Source organism: Mobula hypostoma, chromosome 3 (assembly GCF_963921235.1).
Source record: "Mobula hypostoma chromosome 3, sMobHyp1.1, whole genome shotgun sequence".
NCBI classification, from domain to species: Eukaryota; Metazoa; Chordata; class Chondrichthyes; order Myliobatiformes; family Myliobatidae; genus Mobula; species Mobula hypostoma.
Window position 1 is genome coordinate 175,398,279 of NC_086099.1, and position 25,978 is coordinate 175,424,256.

Here is a 25,978-nt window from a genome sequence, read left to right on the forward strand (position 1 = left end):
TATAAAATCCGAAAGGGATTGGACAGGCTAGATGCAGGAAGATTGTTCCCGATGTTGGGGAAGTCCAGAACGAGGGGTCACAGTTTGAGGATAAAGGGGAAGCCTTTTAGGACCGAGATTAGGAAAAACTTCTTCACACAGAGAGTGGTGAATCTGTGGAATTCTCTGCCACTAGAAACAGTTGAGGCCAGCTCATTGGCTATATTTAAGAGAGAGTTAGATATGGCCCTTGTGGCTACGGGGGTCAGGGGGTATGGAGGGAAGGCTGGTGCAGGGTTCTGAGTTGGATGATCAGCCAGGATCATAATAAATGGCAGTGCAGGCTCGAAGGGCTGAATGGCCTACTCCTGCACCTATTTTCTATGTTTCTATGTAATCTCAGGATTACTACCTATGTCATGTTCTAACAAAGTGAGAAATAAATATCAATGCAGTTTAGTGCATGACGAAGGAGCTGGTGCAGGAGGGAGGACTTCAGATTATAGATCACTGGGCTCTCTTCCTGAGGAGGTGGAACCTGTACAGTGTAAATCTGAACAGGAAGGTAACCGATACCCTTGCCAGAAGGTTTGCAAGTGCTATTCAGAAGGGTTAAACTAGAGTGGAGGGGTATGGGTATCACAGTGGCAGGGAAAGAGATAGCAGGGTTGGGGCAAGAAAGATGGTATGACAAGTAAGAGTGAAAGGAAGGACATAATAAACATGGTGGCCTCCTGTATATCAGTGAGACCCGACGTAGATTGGGAGACCACCTCACCGAGTCCGCCAGAACAAGCAGGATCTCCCAGTGGCCAACCATTTTAATTCCACTTCCCTTTCCCATTCTGACATGTCAACCCATAGCCTCCTCTACTGTTGCGATGAAGCCACACTCAGGTTGTAGCAGCAACACCTTATATTCCATCTGGGTAACCTGCAACCTAATGGCATGAACATCAATTTCTTTAACTTCCAATAATTGCCCTTCCCCTTCACCGTTTCCCATCCCTTTTCCCTCTCTCACCTATCTCCTTACCTGCCCATCGCCTCCTTCAGGTGCTGTTCCCCTTCCCTTTCTTCCATGGCTTTCTGTCCTCTTCTATCAGATTCTCTCTTCTCCAGCCCTGTATCTCTTTCACCTATCAACTTCCCAGCTCTTTACTTCACATCTTCCCCCATCCCGGTTTCACCTCTCACCTACTACCTTGTGTTCCTTCCTCCCTTCCCCCACCTGCTTACTCTGACCCCTCATCTTTTTTTTCCCAATCTCAATGAAGGGTGTCGGCCTGAAATGTCATCTGCACTCTTTTTCTTGGATGCTGCCTGGTCTGATGAGTTCCTCCAGCATTGTGTGCGTGTGTTGCTTGGATTTCCTGCATCTTCAGATCTTCTTTTGTTTGTGATGGGACTGCTGGCTGGAATATGTTTACTTCAATGCTAGGAGTATTATGGGTAAAGAGAGTTTGGATCAGTACATGGAATTATGATGTTGTTACCATTACAGAAAATCTGAATCAGGTTTAATATCACTGGCATATGTCATATAATTTGTTGTTTTGCAGCAGCAGTACATTATAATACATAAAAATTTTAAAAAACATAAATTGCAATAAATATATATATATAGTGGATTCCAGTTAATTGGGACACATTGGAACCAATACATTTTGGCCCAATTAAGTGGCTGCCCCAATTACCCAGATTTTCATGGAATAGTTGGAAACTCCTTCACCGGGCTTGTATGCAAACTTAACTCATTAGCCAGCTCTGCCACGTACTCAGTGGTGAGAAGGCCACCTTTCGCAAACACTATACATCTAGGGTTGGCATGATTTGGGGTTCAACCAAACAGGAACATCGTCATGTTTTAATTTTAAAATTCTCAGTTTGAGCAAATGCTTTGTAAATACTGCCCATACAATTATCAGTCAGCAAGTAATAACAGATTGTACGCTGCATAAAATTAAAAAGGAAGTTTATTTATTAATTTCAGCTTTATCAAACAGTTATTAAAATAAAGAAAAGAGAGAAGAAGTTTAAAGGGCTTCTTACAGTTAAACCAGTCTAAATGTGTATGTGACCGTTGGAGCCTATCTCTTCCAAAAGCTGGGTATAACCATTACTCATGACACTGAATTCTCATCACCAATCACCAGTAGAGCTTCCCTTCTTGGACTCCTTCATTTCGTGAAGCACTCCTTGCAGTCACATCTTCCCGTCAGATCAAACCCTACGGCTTTCTCTCCCAATCTTCTCTTCTCGGCATATCCCACCCAAAAGACCACAAACCCCACCAGTGTCCATCACAAATCTCTCTTTGCCCACCCTTTCTAGAACCTTCTCCCAGTTCCACCATCCTGATTGGTTGACGCAACATTCCTAAGTTGAACATTATAGCCCCTTATAATTTAGCTGAAACAAAAAACATTCTACCAGCAGGACACACTGCTTTTTCAGAAAGCTACTAAATGAAATACCCCACAGCATAGCAGAAGAAATCTTAACCAGGGCATTACGTTCTTATAAAAGGGAAAAAGACAAGCTTCTGGTTAACTGAGTAGCAAGTTATTTATTTAAATGAAATGCAGAACAAATTAGGAAACTACCAATACCTCTACAGTACTATAAAACTGTGTATTACAAACGTTTGTATTTCTGAACAGTTATTGACAGAGATACTCATCTACTGTGTTCTTTTGATTGACTGTAAATGAACAAAATCAGCACAGACACCCAGTGCAGATTATGGACTGTCTTCATACAATGTTTTAGACGATTGCATCCTCCAAATCTTCATTGGCGTTGTAAAATTCAAGGTGATTGTTGATATCTTCATAATTCCTAACTTGTTGAAGTAGTGCAATCACTTAATTTTCACTCCTGTTTGTTTCTGACCTCTCCAAGCCTAAATGCTTGAAAACAAGGTGAGTAAAACAGTTCCAAATTGTCTTACTGCTTATTTCTCTCCAACATTCAGTGACAAAAATCCCTGCCTTTTTAAAATCTAAATCCTATTTGAAAATGAATTGCTCTAAACATGGAGTAATGTCTAATGGCCATGCAACTACATGAATCTGACATTAGTTAGAAGCTGTTTGACAACAGAATCCTGCCCAAATAAAGTGGTGTAGTGACCCAAATAAAGGCAGGGACTCCAAGCTATTTTATCAATTGTGGTTTTGTTCTTTAAGAGTTGTCCTGAATAAATGGCTGCCCTGATTAACTGATGGCCCAATTAAATGGAATCTGCTAGTATGTAAATATTATATATATATTAAATTAAAGGAGCCTATTCAGAAATCTGATGGCAGAGGGGACAAGCAGCTGCCCCTGAAATGTTGAGTGTCTTTCTTCCGTCTCCCGTACCTCCTCCTTGATGGTAGCAGTGAGATGTGGGCATGCCCTGGGTGCATTAGGTACAGGACTGACAGCTCAGTGTTTCTGGGTTTCATTGTTTTATACATAATAATGGATTGGGGTGGTAAAAGCCGTGGAGGGTTTGCATTAGTGTTAAGGGAGAACGTCACATCAGTACTCAGAAAGAGCACAATGGAAGGCCCATCTACAGAGGCAATTTGGGGAGAGCGTCAACATAAGAAAGATGCAATTACTCTGATGGGATAATACTCTTGTCCGTATTATATATGTTCAATTATATATACTGTATATTATACTATATGGCCACTGAGCAGTGGAGGAACAAAAATGTAGAGAGATTATGTAAAGGTGCATGAACAACAGGGTCGTTATATTAAGTTCCCTAGTTTTGATTGAACTTCCTTAATACATGAAACTTAGATGGGCTGGGATAGCAGGAAAGTACTCAGGCACATGATTAGGAAGGCTGAAGGGAGCTATGAAATGTCTTAAGCAAGCAGGATCAAGGAGAACCCCAAGGCATTATATATTTACATTAAAAAAAAGGATAACTGATGAGAGGGTGAGTCCATTTAAGGATAAAGGAGGGAATTTGTGCTTAGAGTTAGAACATGTGGCTGAGGTACTAAATGAGTACCTTGTGTCAACATTTGCCAAAAATAAAAGGATTTGGAAGACAATGAAGGCAGGCTGTTACATACTAATGTGCTGAGATGCTTTGAGATTAAGTAGGAGGTCATGCTGGATCTTCTGAAAACCAATCAAGTGGATAAATCCCCAGGGCCTGATGGCATATATCCCAAATATTGGAAAAAAATGCAGATAAGGAAATTGCTGGGGCTTTGCTGATCTTGAGGATCTTTGTGTCCTCAAGATCACTGAAGTCCCAAAGGACTGGCGAGTAGCAAATGCTGTGCCGTTGTTCATGAAGGGAAGGGGAGATAATCCAGGTAATTGTAGGTCAGTGAATCTCACATCAGCTGGAGAGGATACTGAGCAATAGGATTTTCGTACATGTGGAAAGGCATGTCCTGCTTATGGATGGTCAGCATGGCTTTGTGTGGGGCAGGTTATGCTTTACAAACATAATTTAATTTGTTAAAGCAGTGACAAAGGAGCTATATGAGGGTAAGACAGTGATCATTATCTACATGGAATTTAGTAAAGTATTTGATAAGGTCCCACACGGTGGGTTGATACAGAAGATAAAGATGCATGTCATCATGAGTGAATGGCTTGCCAGTAGAAGACGGAGAGTAGGAGTGGAAGGCTGGTATTCTGGCGGGAAGTCTGTGACCAATGGTGTTCCACAAGGATTGGTACTGAGGCCTCTGTTTGTCATGTATATGAATGATTTGATGAAAATGTTGATAGGTGGATGGATTAGCAAATTTCCATATGACACTATCAAAGGACTATGAAAGTAAATAGCAGGATATAGATCAGTTACAGGTCTAATTAGAGGAGTAGCAAATGGAGTTTAATCTGGGCAAGCATGAGGTGTTGCACTTTGTGAAATCAAAGGAAAGGATAAGGTATACAGTTAATGGCAGGCCCCTTGAAGGCACTGGGGTATAGAGGGATCTTGCGGTTCAAGTACATAGATCAAGGTGTCCAAACAAGTAGCTGAGGTGGTAAAGAAGGCACATGGCATGTCTGCCTCCATTGCTAGGGTTGGTGAGTATAATGTTTTATTGTGCCCGCACTTGGAGTACTGTATTGGCAAATGACACTTAAAGGATTGACGGTGGATATGCAATGGCAAGCATTTAAAGGTTGCATGGATGAACTACAACAATTGTTCATCCCAGTTTGGCAAAAGAATAAATCAAGGAAGGTAGTGCACCCGTGGCTGACAAGAGAAATTAGGGATAGTATCAATTCCAAAGAAGTAGCATACATGGCAAATGACACTTAAAGGATTGACGGTGGATATGCAATGGCAAACAGTTAAAGGTTGCATGGATGAACTACAACAATTGTTCATCCCAGTTTGGCAAAAGAATAAATCAAGGAAGGTAGTGCACCCGTGGCTGACAAGAGAAATTAGGGATAGTATCAATTCCAAAGAAGTAGCATACAAATTAGCCAGAGAAAGTGGCTCACCTGAGGACTGGGAGAAATTCAGAGTTCAGCAGAGGAGGACAAAGGGCTTAATTAGGAAGGGGAAAAAAGATTATGAGAGAAAACTGGCGGGGAACATAAAAACGGACTGTAAAAGCTTTTATAGATATGTAAAAAGGAAAAAACTGGTAAAGACAAATGTAGGTCCCCTGCAGACAGAAACAGGTGAATTGATTATGGGGAGCAAGGACATGGCAGACCAATTGAATAATTACTTTGGTTCTGTCTTCACTAAGGAGGACATAAATAATCTTCCAGAAATAGTAAGGGACAGAGGGTCCAGTGAGATGGAGGAACTGAGCGAAATACATGTTAGTAGGGAAGTGGTGTTAGGTAAATTGAAGGGATTGAAGGCAGATAAATCCCCAGGGCCAGATGGTCTGCATCCTAGAGTGCTTAAGGAAGTAGCCCAAGAAATAGTGGATGCATTAGTGATAATTTTTCAAAACTCGTTAGATTCTGGACTAGTTCCTGAGGATTGGAGGGTGGCTAATGTAACCCCACTTTTTAAAAAAGGAGGGAGAGAGAAACCGGGGAATTATAGACCGGTTAGCCTAACGTCGGTGGTGGGGAAACTGCTGGAGTCAGTTATCAAGGATGTGATAACAGCACATTTGGAAAGCGGTGAAATGATCGGACAAAGTCAGCATGGATTTGTGAAAGGAAAATCATGTCTGACGAATCTCATAGAATTTTTTGAGGATGTAACTAGTAGACTGGATAGGGGAGAACCAGTGGATGTGGTATATTTGGATTTTCAAAAGGCTTTTGACAAGGTCCCACACAGGAGATTAGTGTGCAAACTTAAAGCACACGGTATTGGGGGTAAGGTATTGGTGTGGGTGGAGAATTGGTTAGCAGACAGGAAGCAAAGAGTGGGAATAAACGGGACCTTTTCAGAATGGCAGGCAGTGACTAGTGGGGTACCGCAAGGCTCAGTGCTGGGACCCCAGTTGTTTACAATATATATTAATGACTTGGATGAGGGAATTAAATGCAGCATCTCCAAGTTTGCGGATGACACGAAGCTGGGTGGTAGTGTTAGCTGTGAGGAGGATGCTAAGAGGATGCAGGGTGACTTGGATAGGTTGGGTGAGTGGGCAAACTCATGGCAGATGCAATTTAATGTGGATAAATGTGAAGTTATCCACTTTGGTGGCAAAAATAGGAAAACAGATTATTATCTGAATGGTGGCCGATTAGGAAAAGGGGAGGTGCAACGAGACCTGGGTGTCATTATACACCAGTCATTGAAAGTGGGCATGCAGGTACAGCAGGCGGTGAAAAAGGCGAATGGTATGCTGGCATTTATAGCGAGAGGATTCGAGTACAGGAGCAGGGAGGTACTACTGCAGTTGTACAAGGCCTTGGTGAGACCACACCTGGAGTATTGTGTGCAGTTTTGGTCCCCTAATCTGAGGAAAGACATCTTTGCCATAGAGGGAGTACAAAGAAGGTTCACCAGATTGATTCCTGGGATGGCAGGACTTTCATATGAAGAAAGACTGGATGAACTGGGCTTGTACTCGTTGGAATTTAGAAGATTGAGGGGGGATCTGATTGAAACGTATAAGATCCTAAAGGGATTGGACAGGCTAGATGCAGGAAGATTGTTCCCGATGTTGGGGAAGTCCAGAACGAGGGGTCACAGTTTGAGGATAGAGGGGAAGCCTTTTAGGACCGAGATTAGGAAAAACTTCTTCACACAGAGAGTGGTGAATCTGTGGAATTCTCTGCCACAGCAAACTGTTGAGGCCAGTTCATTGGCTATGTTTAAGAGGGAGTTAGATATGGCCCTTGTGGCTACAGGGGTCAGGGGGTATGGAGGGAAGGCTGGGGCGGGGTTCTGAGTTGGATGATCAGTCATGATCATAATAAATGGCGGTGCAGGCTCGAAGGGCCGAATGGCCTACTCCTGCACCTCTTTTCTATGTTTCTATGTATGCAGTAATGGTTGCCCCTTTATTGGATATTGAGACTGTGGAGAATGTGCAGAAGAGGTCTTCCAGGATGCCGCCTGGATTAAAGCGTATGAGCTATAAGGAAAGGTTGGCCAAACTTGGGTTGTTCTCCCTGGAGCACTGGGGGCTGAGGGGAGACCTGGGGTAGGATTTTTTAAATTATGAGAAGCATAGTGTCACAACCACGGATTTGGCAGAGCAGTAGCTACGGCAGTTGCGCTCATGAACATGCATGCGTCATCTAATTATTATTTTATTATGACAGTATTTAACTCCATTCATTCCATCGTAGTATTTGTTGAGACTTGGACACAGCAGCGCTTCGCTGCCTGCTTGCATTGTGCCTTGCCTGAGAAATTGGACTGTCGAGTCAACTGACTCTGAAGACTAGCGGTATTCATTTTTATTGTTGGTTGTTCTTTTCAACCATAGTGTAGGCTTTGTTTTCCATTTGAGAGTTTTAGTTAACTGCTCTGTTTGGCCTAGCATTTATTGTTTTCTTTTCCCTTTAATACTGTTCGCATTAAAGTCTGTGAATTATTGACCTGCTTCAGTATCTCTCACTCCGCACTTGGGCCATAACCGAACCAGGTGACAGCAAGTCTCGACAAACCAAATATAGACCCAGCAGAGAGAGAGCAGCTGACCTTGGCCGCGAGATTCACTGGTCAGAGTGATTCGTCAAGGCAACAATGTTCCGTCGGAATTCCCATGTATTAACTGTTGTTTCTGTCTCCATCGTGACAGAAGGATCTTGCCAAGTAATGGACCCAGCAAAGTTTGAACAGTGACGTTTTGACATTGATGGCTTGAGGAGAAGGTGCCTTTATTCTCAATGCATGTTCTGACTCTACATTCCAAGAGTCCCAAGTATACTGAGCTTCTCTAGTCTACATTGAGTTTATCCGGTATCCATTCCAAGCGTTAAGTCATAAGTGCTCAGGTTCCCAGCTTTGTGGTCCCATGACGCAAGTCTGCTTAACAAGTAAGCACTTCAAGCAAGCTTATCAATTGACTCAACAAATCATCATTCAAGTCAATAGTGTAAATTCTGAAAGAGCCCTACTCCAAAAGCTGATTCTTGGCTGGAGTATGCAAATACACAAGTAAAGTAACCCTATCAAGAGTATTTTTAACCCCTTGACGAAAGTCATAGTACAGACTGGGAAAATTGAACTTTCATGTAGCAAATTAAACAGATCTACAGAACCAGCTAGCTTAGCGATGAAAGAAACCTATGCTGCCTTGATCTGTAAAATTGAGAGTAACTGCCTTTGGAAAAAATTGTGGAAGATAAAACAATGTGAGCAAGATTTGAAAAGGTTCCTTCTCTAGGTTTCATGTTTCATGTTTTCAAGGTTTCCCAAGGACTTTTCTCAATGTTCCCAAGGATTTTATTTTTCTGATTGTTTCCAAGGCTTATTCAATGTGTTTAGGGTTTCTTAATGTCCTCCCCATCTCGAGGACTCCCTAGCCTCCCTCTCAGCCCCGCCTGAGGTTTCTTGATCTCAGTCTTTTGGGGTTCCTAGGTCTCTCAGGATTCCCCAGTCTCTCAGTCTCTCTGGATCCCCAAATCTCCTTCTCTCTTGAGTTCCCCAGGTCTCTCAAGTCATTTCTGGATCTCGCATTTTCAGGACTTCTTGGGTCATCAGGTGCCAGCTATAGGGAGGGGGTTCTTGTAGTGACTACTTCAGGCCTGTGCAGGGTATCAGAGAGCTCTGATACAGAGAGCTGGGCTCTGAGGTTTTTAGAGCACCTGAATTGGTTAATTGTGCTTAACAACAGTTATTAATGGTTTAAGAGTTCCTTGTTTTTTTCCTCGAGCGACTCGCTCTTCGTAATGCAGTTTCCTGGTGCCTTCTGTTTAAGTTTAAGTTTATTTTGATATGCTCAATTTCTGTGTTAGTTTTATTGTTGAAGCAGATGCCCGATTAGCTCTAATCGGAGGGTCATCATTTTGAGAATGATCCATCTCATAGTGTCACTTGGTCGAGCTACCTCTGTAAAAGCTCTTGTTTCTGTCTCTACATGGAAGCCTTTGGCTCCAATATTGGTAGGGCACACCATGGCACTTATCTACCAGCATCACTGAAGGACATCTTGGACAAGTCCCTCATCCAGGACTTCCAGTAGACACAGCTCTGTGGCACCTCAGCGCCTGCGCCTAGAGAGGGGGCCCTGTCACAACCATGGATTCAGCAGTGCAGTAGATACGGCAATTGCGTTCGTGAATATGCATGTGTCAGATAATTATTATTTTATTGTGATAGTATTTAACTCCATACATTCCGTCGTAGTATTTGTCGAGACTTGGACACAGCAACACTTCGCTGCCTGCTTGCATTCCGCCTTGCCTGAGAAATTGGACTGTCGAGTCAACTGACTCTGAAGACTAGCGGTATTCGTTTTATTCGTAGTTGTTCTTTTCAGCCACAGTGCAGGCTTCATTTTCAATTTGAGTGTTTCAGTCAACGGCCCTGTTTGGCCTAGCAATTATTGTTTTCTTTTCCCTTTAGCATTAAAGTCTGTGAACTATTGACCTGCTTCAGTGTCTCTCACTCTGTACTTGGGCCATATCCGAACCGGGTGACACATAGATAGTGTAGACTGTCAGAATCTTTTCCCCAGGGTAAGAATGTCAAACACCAAGGACATGTTTTTAAGGTTAAATGGGGAGAAGATTAAGGACTATGTGGGGTTTAAGTTTTTTTATGGAGTGTGTTAGGTGCCTGGAGTAGGTTACTGGGGTAATAGTGGAACCAGGCAGCTTGGTGGAGTTTAAGATGCTTTTAGACAGACACATGAATATGAAGGGAATGGAGGGATAAGAATGACACACAGGAGGACATTTAGTATAAATTGTCAGCAAGACTGGCACAGTGTCATCTAGTGCTGTACTATTCAATGTTCTTTTAAACATAGGGTGCATGATTAGTCAGGGCATCAATGGGTAGGCATCAGACTTTGGAATAATGTGTGGTCAAAGCAAATTGTGTATGGAAATGCCTGAACCAACTTACAAATTTTAGACAAACATTCCCGAAGTATGCTGCATCTTTCAAGGCCTACTTGCACTCTGTTAGGCTGCTTAAGACGTGAGGAAAGCTTGTTTCCATCTTGCCACGGGCCAACTTTCAAGAAAAACCTTGTGTCGTAAAGCAGTGGTGGAAACAAGAGTGAAACTTTGATGAGATCTGCTGTGATAATTCAAGCCCCCCTTCCTGGGGACTTCTGGCTGCTGCATTTTAGTGCCTGCCAGATGTCTGCTGAGCAGCAGTTCTGTTTAGTTGAATAAAACACAATCCTACATATCCTATCTTTTTTTTTCCTATTTGATTCTGAGCCACAGATCGAACAGTCTGAGGAAGGGACTGACATAGTCACCAACATAACAAATTAGTTCAAATATTCAAATGTTACATAGCTCTCTTGAACTTGTTGCATAGATAATGATAAATGTTTCTGCAATCTGTATATTATCTTGGAATTACAGAAAAGGCTCTGTTGTTTTGAGGACAAACTATCTTTTGAATAACGTTTTGGAACAGAAAGATTACTTAATTAAGTATTAGCGCAAATTCTTGTTGTTTTCTGAGCTTTTTGATTGTTCAAATATGGTAAACTGATTAACTTAGCCAAGCCTTTTGAATCCAGAAGAAAGAAGGGATATGTGGCAAAGCAACGGATATTTTTGTGTGATTGGTTGTGCCAAGATTTCATTGTCACGGCTTGTTGATGAGAGAATTTCTTGATGGAGATTATAATAATCGTTCTGTCCCAATCCTCCTCTATTAGCATGAATAGCATTAATAAACTAAACATTTTGTTGTGTGGAGACATTTTAAAACCCTGGAGAGAAAATATAATTTGCCTGCCTTATAATGTTTTCTGTGTGTTTTCTTGTTCCCTCACTGCTTTGCAGTGTGACGTTTTTAGCTGATGTGTTGAAAACAAAATACTGCGCTGCACAGTGGCACAGTTCACCAGAGTGAGTTTCTTTTTGCTAGTGTAAATAGCTGCACATCTTTATGTCCCTCGTTTCTCTAGTGCCTGCATCATTAGTGTAAATGTGCTACGGGCAGTTTGGTGTCCTGTTTTTAGTGCTGTTTTTATTTTGACCTTGTTTGGTTGTCATGTGGACTGTAAGTAGTGAAATGGCATTTGCTCTCCACTGCCTACTATCTGCAATACCAAAAAAAGCATTACATTTTTCCCTTGACAGGTAGAAATTTGGTCTTTTTGCCTCTTGCACAAATATGTTTGCAGATGAACAATATGCAGTGGCAGCTGAAATGCAGCATGTGACATGTAGAAAAAAGAAACCTTGCAGCAAATTCCTCGACCATTTTTCAGATTTGACAGTTGAAGGAAAACCTTTTGCATATGATTGAGGCAAAGACCGGAGCTGTACTGTTCCAGATTTCTGCCTGCTTTATGCTTGGGCACAAGATTAGATTATTTGTTTTCCTACGCTTTGTATTGTATGTCATGTGGTATTAAATTGAAGTGTAGCTGACCATTGCACTTCAAATATATTTGTAGATCGTCAGCTTTAATTATCATTTTGGGTGATTTTTTAACAGATCCCCTCAGTTGCAGTTTCAACATTGCAAGACATAAAGGATTGCTTGCAGAGATTTAATAACTGATGTATATCAGAAACCTTCATGTTGACTTTTTATTATATTATTTTTAACTTGTGCAAAGGGGCACATTTCCAAGGCAGGAAAAGAATGGATTTTGACTTTGCTAATTGAAAGTGTTCGGTTCATATGGCAGGCCTTAAATAGACATATTTCCCAAAGACCAAGTGATCACTGAACCTTCTGCATTTTTATAACAGAGACTGAAAGAACTAAAACAAAGAGAATTTGCTCGAAACGTAGCTTCGAGATCAAGGAAGGATGAAAGGAAACAGGAAAAGGCCCTCAAACGTCTTCACCAGCTTGCAGAGCTACGGAAACAGTCAGAATGGTCAGTCTACATTAATGTTCGAGCTATGAATGTTTAAACCAATATTACACTCTATTGGGAGAGATACTTATTTTTCAAATTTTCACAGCCCCAAGATACGTGTATATATTAAGATTGTTTTAGCTATTGTATCATAAAAATAATAACTAAATACTACACTTCAAAAAAAAGAAATAAGTTGTTACATTGCGTGCACAGTGCATGATTTTGGAGACTGTGCAAAATACAGGAGTTACAAATGTTCATGAGTAAAGTTTAAGGGGTAGATAAAGTTGGCATTGAGGTTATCATAGTATATATGTGCTGCAAATGAAACTAGCAATCATGTATTAGATCAGCACTTTCAAGATAATGGGTAATTTGCAAGTTAATATCAGCTTCCAGGATGTTAGCAAAAAAAACAATATAAGGGTAATTGAGTCATAATTACAGCAGAAAGGAATGAATATTTCATTGACTTTGAGCTAATATACCTAGACTGTGCATTTAACTATCTTTGCAGTCTTTTGCCTTTTATATGATAAAAATAGTAACTGTGCAATATTGTACAACCTTTACATTCCCAACGTTAGACACCTAAAAGCTAATAATTATGCATTGAATATTTTTTCAGAACAGTAAAGTGAAAAGCTCTTATAACAGTTATTTCCTGTTCATTTTGCTGTCTGAATAGCTGATGCCTACTAATTGACTGGTGTTTCAACTCTGTGAGTCTGTCTTTCCAATTGTTACTCATCACAAAAGATAGTTTTCTTCTACATTGGATTTGTTTGTGCAGACATTAGGTAATGTGCAGCATTTCCTGAAATGAAACAACAGTAATCCTGTCAATTTGCAGCCATTTTCATTGGGCAAAGGCTAATTAGTGGAATGAGCCTAATTTAAGCTCATAATGTCACATCAGCTTTTGGAGGAATGAAGGATGATCTTGTCGAAACAGATAACATCCCAAAGAGGCATGACAGAATAGCCCACTGAGATGCTCTCACTGATGAGAGTCACTTGGAACTGGGGACGTTGAAACAAAAAAAGAAATGATCATTTAAGATTGTAGTGTGTCTTAAGTTCTTCTCACAGTGTGTGGTGAATCTCTGGAACTCCCGATTCCAGAGAGATGTGAAGGCTAGATCATCAGAGATGTTTAAAGTGGAGGTAGATGAGTTTTTGAAAGTTCAAGGAATTGAGGACTGTGAGGAACTGTGCAAGAGAGGAGATTGAAGATTCAAGTTTGCTTACTGTCAGTCTGCAGCACATGAGGGTAAAGAAGAACGAAATGATTGTAACTCTGGATGCACTGCAGCATAAAAAAGCACAATAAATATAAATATAAAAAAATTATTAACTACAATGTACAAGTAACTGTTGGTTGTGGTCATATATACATAAGATTATTTTATATGCATGGACTGATTGTACTTACATAAAGTGATGCTAGGTGCAGGAATATCTGAACATAAGGTAACTCTGACAGGAAATGACTCTTGGCAAAAGGAACTCCTCTGGGTAGCAGCAGGGCACATGAAAGCACAGTCGGACTGTGGCTGTGTCCGTGTAGGTGTGAGGTGTGATTAGAAGTATAAGTTGGCAGCGCAAGGGGGATGAAGGATGCTGAGGGGCTGTGGATAGGAGTGGCTGTTATGGACGTAGTGGTGGTGAGATGGCTTAATAAGTGCAAGTGTTGGATCAGCCTGACGGCTTGTGGGAGGTAACTGTTTCTGAGTCCAGCAGACCTGGCATAGATGCCGCGTAGCCTCCTCCCTGATGGGAGTGGGACAAACCATCCATAAGCAAGGTAGGTGGAATACTTCATGATATTGCTGGCCTTTATCCGGCATCTTTCTTTATATACGTCCTTGATGGCGGGTAGGCTGGTGCTGGTGATGTGTGGGGCAGTTTTAGCCACCCGTTGTAGAGCCCTCCTGCCCGCTGTAGTGCGGTTTCCATACCACACAATGATGCAGCATGTTAGATGAGGCCAGAGGCCCAGCAGCCATAATCATATTGAATGGTGGAGCGGGCTTCAGGCCGGTAGGTGTTCCTGCTCCTATTTTCTGTGAATGATGATTCCTTTACTGATGAAGGTAATTGGTTACACAACATTATTATGCCAAAGTAAAGCTCAGTCATTGTGAGATTATTATATATGATAATATAGTCTGATATATACATATCAGACTATTTATAGTCTGAAAACCTAAAGCAAAATAAATTGCAGTTTCATACTATGAAAGTTGCAGCAGTTAAATGTTTCTGTCACCGTCAGTTATTCCCAAGATACAAATAAATTCCAAACAAAGCTCAACTTAGTTTTGTAGTGCAAAATAATATTCCCTAACTCTACCCAATAAGTGTCTTGCATTGCGACAACATGAAGCTTGAATCAAAATTAATCAACTAAATTCTTAATTATTGATTACCAGAATGCCTAAAGATATTGAAATTATAAGTACTTATTTAAATAGCTGTCAGAATAAAGAGATCTGAGAGGATGTTACTTTTTGCATTATGATCTTGTTTATTATGGCAAGGTGACTCAGCATGTACTCTGTCTGGTTTTCATACAGCGCCTCAGGAAGTGGTCCCATGTTCAAACCAGCAACAGTAGCCATTGACAATCACGGGAAGGCAGCTGTTGGTGGGTCCATTGCCAAAGGCAGAGATAACGAAAGAAGGAGCAATACCCAAGCATCTTTCATAAAAGAAGAGGCTCTGAAAAGAACTCAGGGAAACGGCCTGCATTGTCCCCCACGTGGTGGCCAATACGATCAGTTCGGCTTAAAGCCCTTGGGTCTCTTCACAAAGAAAAACAACCCATGCATCCCCACTCACAAGGGCAGTGTCTCCTTTTCTTTTTCCAAAAAAGCTCCAGTGAAGTTGGAGTCGTCTGCTTCAGTTTTCAATGACATTGTTGAGGAGAAGCATTATGAACAGAAGCCACCAAGCCATAAAGTGAAAACAACAGCTGAAGCAGACGTCTCACTGGTAGGTGCAGGGATAAATAGCATTACAGACACTGGACAAACCAAACAGTCCCAGACTTTCAGTAGCACTGAAAGCAATCCTTTTGCAAGGGTTAAGAAGCTGAAGGCTCTCATGTTAAAGGAAAACAAGGACGAAGCTGAGAAAGAATATTATTGCTATAGTCCTACACATTGCAAAACCAACACAAATTTTCCCTTCTTGTTTCTTATGAAATCAACAGAGAAGGCAGACATGGCTAAAGTGGTAAGTCATAATGATAACGTTCGTGACTCTCAGACTGATGATTCTGATGTGAAACGTTCCATTGTCCCGGAAATTGTGAATGAAAAGTATGAGAACACAGATGCCAAGAGAATGGTTGCAGCACAATTGAATTCTCCTGCACAGCTGCAAACAAACACACAAGAGGCAGGGAAAACACTGGATCAGGATGCTTGCAAGATGAAAGCTGAAGAAACATTAGGGTTGAATGAAAAACAAACTGAAGCCATAATACCTGCTCAAGGAAAACTGAGCAAGGTAGAACCAATAAACAGGCCGCACCTTATAACTGAACCCTTTCTCTCAGTGCTAAGTAAAGATGAATCAACCAGACTTCAGTGGCCGTCCGAACTTTTACTCTTCACGCAGACAGAACCATCCCTATCGTACAGCTGCAATCCTTTGTATTTCGATTTTAAATTGTCTCGAAATAAAAGTAGAGAGAGTGGTGCCACAGAGGGGAAAAACAATAAGGACTACCAACAAAATGCAGCCGTTGCAACTGAAGGAGATAATAGGTCAAGCGCAGTTGCAGAACAAAATGGAAGTACAGAAAAAGAGCCAGATCCAAATATGGGGAAGTCAGTGGTGTCACACAAATCAAAGAGCCGAAGAAGTCACAACCGATTCAGCAAAAAATCTAAACAGAGATTAGACTCTGGCCGTGTGAGGAAGAGAAAGAAAAAACTGAGGAAAGAGGATAAACATGCATGGAAAGTCACAGAGCCTGGATTGCAGAATACTGAAGGAAGTTTGAAAGAAGGGAAGAATTCCAAACTCATTCCCAAACGGCCTTTAGAAGGCATACATGCCCATTCCGGTGAGGAACTAGAACAAGTTAGCAGTAGTATTACCAATAAACAGTCAGTTCCTCCTGTTGATTTAATCAACAAAAAGCAGAAAGTGTCAAGTAGTAGTCCTTTGAATATTAATCAAGGATCATATGAAGATCAAAAGGCACACAAATCTAGGCATGACAGCCTAAACTCCAACACTAATGACAGTGACAGCACTGAGGAGAATCACAGAAAGTGTCATAGATCATTTTCTCACTGTAGTTATGAAGATGATTCTCAAAGTAATACAAGCGATTGTCGAAAATCCAGAAGCTATTCATCTTCACAAGGTTCATCATTGAGGTCATCTTCTGATACTTCAAGTGACCACAGTAGAACTAGTCACAGAAGCAGAAATTATTCTGACAGATCCAGTGAATACAGCAACAAAAGCCGGTCTCGGCATTGTTCCAAGAGGCATCATAGGTCACATTACAAGTGTCATTCCAGACAAAAGAAGAAAAAGCACAGCTACTCCTCAAGTTCGTCATTATCTTCTGATGATGTTCATTACCATAGGAAAAGAAGAAGCAGTCACAGCAGAAGTCGAAGCAGTGCCCAACCTAGGGTGCAGATGAGCAGAACAGGCCAATTACACAGTAGGACCAGGAAGTCCAGGAGCAGACAACCCCACAGTCGGAGCAGAAGTCGATATAGGAGTAGATCAAGGCATAGTCGGAACAGACAAGAAAGCAACAGAGGTTCCAGTTTGAGAAGGTCACGTTCCAGAAATACAGATAATTGCAGGCATGAAATATCCAGTAAAAAGCTATCAAGGCACAGATCTTTCTCAAAAGGCAGAGGTTATCATATAAAGTCATCACTTTGCAACAGCGAAATAAAGAGAGGTTCAGGAAAGCACCATGGAATAATAAAGAATGAAGATACAATGCAGAATTACAGCCCCATCGCCCCTAGTTTATTCCAGAGAAATATGACCATTGGTTGCTCCATTTTCCCATTGAAGGAACTCATTCAAGATGAGAGAAAATCCCATGTGGCAAAGCAGATTTTGGAAAATGAACAATGTCAGGACAATGAAGCAAAAACAAACACCAGAGAATCAGCATCAAGCATAATGGGCCTGAAGTCGAAGGATTCTCCAGAAGCTTACTTTGGTCCCAGGCTTCCCCCTTCAATGGATAATGTGACGTTATGGTCTTTAATTGGGAAGTTAACAGCATCAAAAAATGTAGGTGCAAAAAAAGATAATATTAGCAAAGGGAATGAGCCCGAGCACTTGGAATGGAATGGGAATGAAACACAAGCTACTGGCTCCAATGAAGAAAGCCTTGAGTTCAAAGAAGCACATGAGAATAAAGTGGCCATTGATCAAAGTTCAACGTGTAATGCATCAGAAGCGGCTGAGAAGGAAAAGATTGGCCTTTCAATATATCAAGTACAGGCTACTGAAGAAAGTATTACTCCAGTCCCTGAAGAAATGTCTAATGTTGTTTCTTCCACTGCAGATGTTTTTACTGATAGTCCAACAGCAGTCAAAGAGAAGAATTCCCGAATGACATTTTACGATTCTAGTAGTATAAATTCAGTTCCATTGGGGGAGATTGTGTTTGATTATTATGGCACAAACTCACAGAGTGTTGATGAAATGGACCCTCAATTCAAGGAATGTTCTAAATCAATCTCACCCCCTCTGGCAAGTCAACCCATAATCTTCTTACCGGAAGAAATGGAAAAATATAGTAAATTACAGTTCCAGGCACAACAGCATATCCAGCAGCAGCTCCTTGCCAAACAAGTCAAAACTTTCTCATCATCTGCAGCAGCAGTGGCTTTCACTCCAGTACCGGCATTTCAACCAGTTTCCCTTCAGCAGCCTTCTGTTTCTACTGCCTCTTCTGTTACCACTGTTCACCACACTCTGCTCCAGCACCATGCTGCTGCCTCACTCACAGCTGCCCTCCACCCTGGAGCCCATCACCAAGTGATGTCTCAGCTTCACCATATCACCCAGCCACATGTTGCACCCTTTACTTTCTCTCCAATCACTCAAGCCATCATTCCCGCTCACCCCACCACCTTCCTGGCGGGCCATCCACTGCATTTCATCCCAGCAGCAACCATCCACCCAGCCCACCTGGCACTTCACCCGCTGCCTCACACCGCCCTCTGTCCAACACTGTTTGCTCCTCACCCTGCCGCCTCAGCTATTCACCTCCACCCTTTACTTCATCCACTGTTCCCGGGGCACGACCTGCAACATCGCTCTGGTCCAAGCACTTGAGACAAGCAGCTGAAGTCTACAGCCTACAGCAATTAAAATGTTAGGATGTTCATTCACGGTGGCAAACTTGTGTGCATTCAGCTGCTGAAACAAATATGCTATAACTCTCCTTATTTCAACAATTTTTTTGATGTTTCTAATCTAAAATATCCTACCTGAGTCCATATTGAAGTTTAGCTTTCTATGAATGAAGTTATTAGATGGTGAGACTCAATGCCCTGTGCATTAGAATAGATTTCTGTGTCGTAGATTCCATCTGACTTTCTAATAATGATAATTAAGTGGAAGTGTCATAGTGTTTTCCAGATGTTCTCTTCCAATTTGCCCTCAGGAGAGAACAATTCTTGTTAGAACACTGAGGCCAGCAATCCTTTTTCATTATTTTAAATCCTTCAAGCCCTTCAAAATCAAAATATGTAATTTTTATCACACTTTCCACCTGTTTTTTCAGATATATTATCTTTTTGTTACCTTGACTGTATCACATTGTAATTATGCTGTTAATAGTTACTTAGGCTTTAGTTTAAACTGAAAAAAAATCTTTAAGGCATTTGTATTTTGTGTAAAAAAAATATGCAGAGTACAGTGTACGTGGGTAGAATTGGACTGGATACTCTAAATCCAGTGCTATTGTTTAGGTTTTTTCCATGTAATATGGAATTATTGTACTGTATAATGCAATAATATTTTTCCATAATAAATTTTGTTCGATCAATGATAATGTACAGTATATAACATAATTCCTTATGTAAATAAAGTCAATACAGTAAAGCACTATAATTTAGAAGTAAAATTCTGTACTATATTCTCCCAACCAGGTATATTATCTTTTTATTCAATGTATTGTATATTTGTCTTGAAATTTGTTAGGATTTAAATACAGGTGTCTGTATAATATACTGTCCTGAAAAATAATAATTGTGGTATGACAGAACTTGGAAATAAATTATGATAGAACAGACTGACGAAAAGATGTAACGTTTACTGAACTTTGTGAAATTTGTGTAATTCTGATTATTTTTTAATTGCAATGTAAATTTACGTATATTTTATAGCACATTAAAACAACTTTGAGCTTTTATTTTTGACAGAAATAAAACTTTGTTTTTTTTTAAGCAGGCCTGTAACTGATAGGGCAAATGGGCTCCTTTTATATTTAGGAAAATCTGAAATAAATAAAATGAAAAGGCACCATAAAGCTCATTTCATAGATCAACGAGTGGACATTACTGTAACTACTTTTATTTTGTAAAGAGACTATTGAGTAAGTTATAGGTTGCCAGAGCCATTTCAAGCCTGACATTATAGGGAAGAATAAAAAGTATTTTGATGGACATTGCCAGCAGAGTAGAGTATTTAAGCTGCAGGTGTATGCGTTCACTGATGTAATATTACAAAAGGTTCAATCATGTAGAACCCACAAACCCTATTGACTTTTGATAGCAATTATATTCCAATCATCAGATAATCCCTTTTATGGGAAATGGTTCAATGAAACACATGGGAAAATGCCACATCATGGAGAGAGCTCCGTGACAAATTAATATCTGGGTATGTGTTTTAAATAAAGCATTGCAGTATAACTCCCAAAACGAATTTACTTTCTTCTTCTCCTCTTTCTCCTGAAAGTCTAAACACAGAATGGTATGTCACCTTACACCTTTTCAAGGCATTAGTGAGACCACACTATAATGTGTACAGTTCTTGCTGGCTGATGATAGGAAAGATGCCATTAAGCTAGAAGGGATGCAGAAAGTATTCGCAAGATTGTTACTGGGACTGGAGGCCTTTAGCTTTAAGAGGCTGGATAAGCTGAGACATTTTCCCTGGTGCGTAGGAAGTTGAGAGGTGACCTTATATGGATATATAAGGGGGATGATCACATTTTTTCCCCAAGGTGACAGAGTTTAAAACTAGAAATGAGTGGGGGAAAGATTTAAAGGGAACCTGAGGGACATTTTTTTTCACACAGAGGCTGGTTGGTATATGGAACAATCTGCCAGAGAACGCTGTAGAGATGAAGACAATTACAAAGCTTATAGACATTACGATAGGTACATAGATGGAAAAGGCCTAGAAAGGTACGAGAAAGCACAGGCAAATGGGAATAGCTCAGATAAGTATCTCAGCACAAATAATTTGGGCAAAAGGGCACATTTTTGTTCGTTTAACTCTGACTCTAAAGACAACACAGCTGAAGTAAGTAATCAATCTTAATATAAAGTGGGTAGTATCATCAACCTGTCTGACACTATCAAAGCTAAGTTCAGTCCTGCCCTTATCCATTATTCAGTAGGATCCTGGCAGGACTTCTGATCACTTTCTACCATATTGTTCAGAGACAGAGATAGCAGTTCAATTGTCCAACTACTTTCTTCAGTAAAAAATTATTAACGCAATATCTACCAGGAATTAAACTTCTACTGGTCCAATTCAATAGCAAAACCATGTGTTTTCTTCAATAGCTGAGCCATCAGATGCTTTTTTTTTTTCATTCTTTCAGTTATGTTTAAATATTAAACTGTTCCTGTGGTCTCATCTGGGACAAATATCTATTATCACTAAATTCAGTTTATTGATCTGTTATTATGAGGATCATATGCATAATGACATTCCAATCAGTGGTGATCAAAGATAAGTAAAAATTGAAGATGTTATTACCAGAAAATCTGATTTACGGTGAAAAAGAGTAATTAATGCATTTCTTCACCTTACATGGCTGCCTACATGGTCCATGAGTCATGCTACCGCATCGACTAATGGGTAGCTGGCCAAATATGGATCATACACACTGATCTGGGATGATGCGGATTTCTTCCTGATCTTTTTCTTTAATCTGCTTCTTTGAAATCATTTGTGCTTCCAACTAATTTAACATTTTAAACCGCAGTCTGCATGCAAATCATGCTGTCTTCTGACCTTCTCTCTTGACACCACTGTGCTTGCCTTCAGGTCTGCAAAGCCACCAAATAGCATCTGGTGTAGTTATTGCATTAATCATGACCTTATATATGTACTTCAGTAAAACATCTTTTTGTTAGCAGCAGTGACAACATGGCATGACAAACAAGAGAAAACTTAAGGTCCTGGCTGATTTTTGAATATCTTCACTTTATATGACATTGCCTTCACAGACCAGATGACAGGGTGTGAGATGACCCAAAAATAACACGTCCCAGAAATATAACCTTCTGGTTGTACAGTAAGACTGCAAATTAAGTAAGTCAGGTCTCCAAAGGAAGCTGTACAGATGTCCTGTTAAAACAAGTCAAACAGTATACAAAATATATTGATATCTTGGTTAGTTTAGAAAAATCAAATTTAAAGTAATTTGTTTTCAAAGTACGTATATGTCACCATTTTCTACCTTGAGGTTCATTATCAGAATCAGGTTTATTATCAGCATTCAAAGTTCAAAATTTAAAGTACAGTTATCATCAAAATATGTATGCTATGTACAATCTTGAGATTTGTCTTCTTGCAGGCAGCCAAAGAAACAAGGAAACACAATAGAGCCCAGTAAAAACACATACAACAAAGACTGTCAAACACCCAATGTGCAAAAAAGAATAAATTGTGCAATTAATAAAAAAGTAAACAAATAACACACTGAACATCAACCGCGGAGTCCCCAAAAGTGAGCCCACGACCTTGGAGCCAATTCAGCGCTGAGGCAAGTGAAACCTCCAGGAGCCTGATAGCTGCAGGCCACAGCCACAGAATCAGTTCAGTGCCGAGGCGAGTGAAGCCTCCAGGAGCCTGATAGCTGCAGGCCACAGCCACAGAATCAGTTCAGTGCCGAGGCGAGTGAAGCCTCCAGGAGCCTGGTAGCTGCAGGCCACAGCCACAGAATCAGTTCAGTGCCGAGGCGAGTGAAGCCTCCAGGAGCCTGGTAGCTGCAGGCCACAGCCACAGAATCAGTTCAGTGGAGAAGTGAGTGCCAATGGTTGCAGGCCACAGCCACAAAATCCGTTCAGCGCTGAGATGAGTGCGAAAAGTAAACAAAGACACATGGACCATGAAGTAAAGAGTCCTGAAAGTGAGTCTACAGCTGCGGAGCCCGATAGCTGATGAGCAACAACTTCTCCCTACCTGGCGGTGTGGCACCCAAGATTCCTATACCTCCTGCTCAGTGGTAGTAGAGGGAAGGGAGGAGGAATGGTCAAACGCAAAAGCACACAGCACTGAATACATGTTAGTTTTCCGCTCTCCTTGATGATTTCAATCTTGCTCACTGTGTTAATCAGCGTGGAGTAATGGAACCAACTGTGGGTTCGTCTTCCACCATCAGACCTTGACTCAGCATCCACAGCCAGCGATGGCGCCCCAGCCGTACCTGCACTCTCATGAATCTAGTTCGCTGGATCCCCCCAGGAGATCGCAAAAGCACCAAATCGTTCAGTCAGTTCGAAAGAACATCCTTAAAAGGGAAATTACAGGCTGCAGACTGAAGAAATCGCAGTTTAGAAGAAGAGGTGTGGCTATACTAGAGTATCTAGTAGTTTTGTAAGCTGTCTGTGAAACAAAGCCATTGGTTGCTGGCACCATCTTGCCATTCACATTAGAATAGAGAAATGCAGAAGAATCAACGATCAACTACATAAAAAAACTAATAAACAACCAATGAGCGAAAGAAGACAAACTGTTAAAATAAATAAATAAATGCTGAGAAAATGAGCTATGGAGTCTTTGAAAGTGAGTCCATAGATTGTGGAGTTAGTTCAGAATTGAGGTGAGTGAAGTTATCCACGCCAGTTCAGTAGACTGATGGTAATAACTGTCCTGAACTTGGCAAGGTGGGACCTAAGGCTCCTGTACCTCCTTCCTGATGGCAGCAGCAAGAAGAGAGCTAAATGGCGGGAGAGGCTTTGCCTGTGATGGACTGGGCTGTGTCCGCATTCTTGGTTTTTGCATTCTTGGGTAATGGTGTTTCCATATCAGCCCATGATGCAACCAGTCAGGGTACTCTCCACTGTGCATCTGCAGAAGTTTGTCAAAGTTTTAGAAGACATGCCGAACCTGCAAAACCTTATGAGAAAGTTGAGGTGTTGCTGTGCCTTCTTTATGATGGCACTTACGTGATGGTCCCAGGATAGATCCTCTGATATGATTACACTAAGGAATTTAAAGTTAGCGACTCACTCCACCTCCTATCCCCTAACAAGAGCTGTCTCATGGGCCTGCAGTTTCTCCCTCCTGTATGTCACCTTTATTTTAGCCAATAACAGTGGTGTCGTCAGCAACTTAAATATGTCATTGGAGCTGTAATTAGCCACACAGTCGTAAGTATAAAGCGAGTAGAGGAGGGTGCAGAGCACACAGCTTCCTGCTACACCTGTGATGGTGGTGATTATGGAGGAGATATTGTTGGCAATCCATGATGACTACAAGCGAGAAAATAGAGGATCCAGTTGCACAAGGAGGTATTGAGACCCAGATCTTTGAGCTTAGTGATGAGCTCTGAGGGACGATAGTATTGAATGCTGAGCCGTAGTCAATGAAAAGCATCCTGATGTATGCATCGTCACTGTCCAGATGTTGCAGAGCTGAGTGAAGAGTCAATAAAATGGTGTCTGCTGTTGACCTGCTGTGATGGAATGCAAACTGAAGCAGATCTAAGGCAGGAGTTGAGTTGTTTCATGATCAAGCTTACAAAGCACTTCACCATAGATGATGTAAGTGCTACTGGATGATAGGTCATTGAGGCCACCTTCTTCTTGGGAACCAGTATGATTGAAGCAGGTACGAAGCAAGATGTTGACGATTTCAATAATCTCTCCAGCTGATTAATTTCCACAGGGCCAGGTACACCATCTGGGCCAGATTGTCATAAGGTGGGGTGGCTGGGAACGGACCCAAGTGCAAGACACAGACACTGAAGTACTAGGGACAGGACTAGGATACAGGGCGATGACAAGGACATGGACAGGAAAACCAGGAACCTGGAACAGGACTGAACAAGAGAGCTAGGAGCCCGGGCTTGGACTCCGAGCCAGAGACTGGACAAGGACCCAGTATCTGGGTCTTGCCTCTGGCTCGGACCCCAGAACTAGTCAAGGATGAGGCTTGGCAGGCAGGCAGGACGAGGCAGAAATCTACAGGCTTGAAGCTTGAGGCGAGAGGCTTGGCTTGGCAAGAGGCTAGAGGCTAGGCAGAAGGCTGGAGATTTGAGACTAAAGGCGAGGCTGGAGGCTGGAGACTTGAGGCGAGGCTGGAGGCTTGCGCTTGAGGCTTGAGACTTGAGACTTGGCTCCACCCGGTCAGGGCGTGGATCACCTGGGCAGGGCGCGGATCACCACCCGACAGAGGCAAGGGACAGGAAGGGACAGAACCGACCCCAGGTAACGGCAAGACGGCCTGGCTTACCCGGGCGGAGGCAAGGGACAGGAAGGGGCAGAACCGACCCCAGGTAACGGCAAGATGGCCTGGCTTACCTGGGCGGAGGCAAGGGACAGGAAGGGGCAGAACCAACCCCAGGTAACGGCAAGACGGCCTGGCTTACCTGGGCGGAGGCAAGGAACAGGAAAGGAGCTCAGTACAGGGTGGCTCCAGGAGCAGACAGCAAGACAAAGGCAAGGCTACTGGCAAAGCAAGGCAAGACGAGAACCTAAGGTGAGGCGAGAGTTACTGGCAAGACAAGGCAAGGCTTCAGGCGAGGAAACAGAAGGCAGAGGAAGGGATACAAGGAGTAAGGACAAGAACAATCCAGCAACCACGCCCTGGTCTCTGAAGGTATTTATGCAGCCAGCCCCAATGAGAATCAGCTGACTCAATTAGCTCAACAAGGACAGAAACAGGGTAGATAGGAAAACCTGGAGGAAGGGTTGATGGACCAGACCGTGAACTGGAATATGGACATAACGGACCGGGCTATGACACAAATACTTCCCATGGGCTCACCCTCCTGAAGGATGCTCTCACATCAGCCTCATATAGACTGAAGTCACAGAGTCATCTGGGCCTCCATGTTCTGTTAGTCAAAACAAGCATAAGGGCACTGTGCTCATCTGGGAGCAAAACTTTGCTGTCACATTTGTTACTTGGCTTTGCTTTGTAGGAGGTGATGGCATCCAACCCCTGCCACATCTGTTGAGCATCCTGCTTTGATTCAAGTTTGGTCTAGAATTGCCATTTCATGTGTGAGATAACTTTCTGGAATCATTCCAGGACATCTTGTACTTCCCTGGGCCACCAGTCCTGAGCTCCCCTGATCTAGCGCTCAGCAGTTTGCAAAGGGT

General features: G+C 41.9%; 1 protein-coding gene across 4 annotated transcripts in view; it reads left to right on the forward strand.

Moving 5' to 3' along the window:
* LOC134343612 (G patch domain-containing protein 8) overlaps positions 1-19,690 on the forward strand; it is an 893,392-nt gene extending 873,702 nt beyond the window's left edge. For all 4 annotated transcript variants that reach the window (XM_063042378.1, XM_063042379.1, XM_063042377.1 and 1 more), the window contains 2 exons: positions 12,286-12,416; positions 14,981-19,690. In XM_063042378.1, the coding sequence (XP_062898448.1) occupies positions 12,286-12,416; positions 14,981-18,740 (3,891 nt within the window). In that variant the 3' untranslated portion in view covers positions 18,741-19,690. The remainder of the gene's footprint in view (positions 1-12,285; positions 12,417-14,980) is intronic.
* Positions 19,691-25,978: the final 6,288 nt, after the last annotated feature.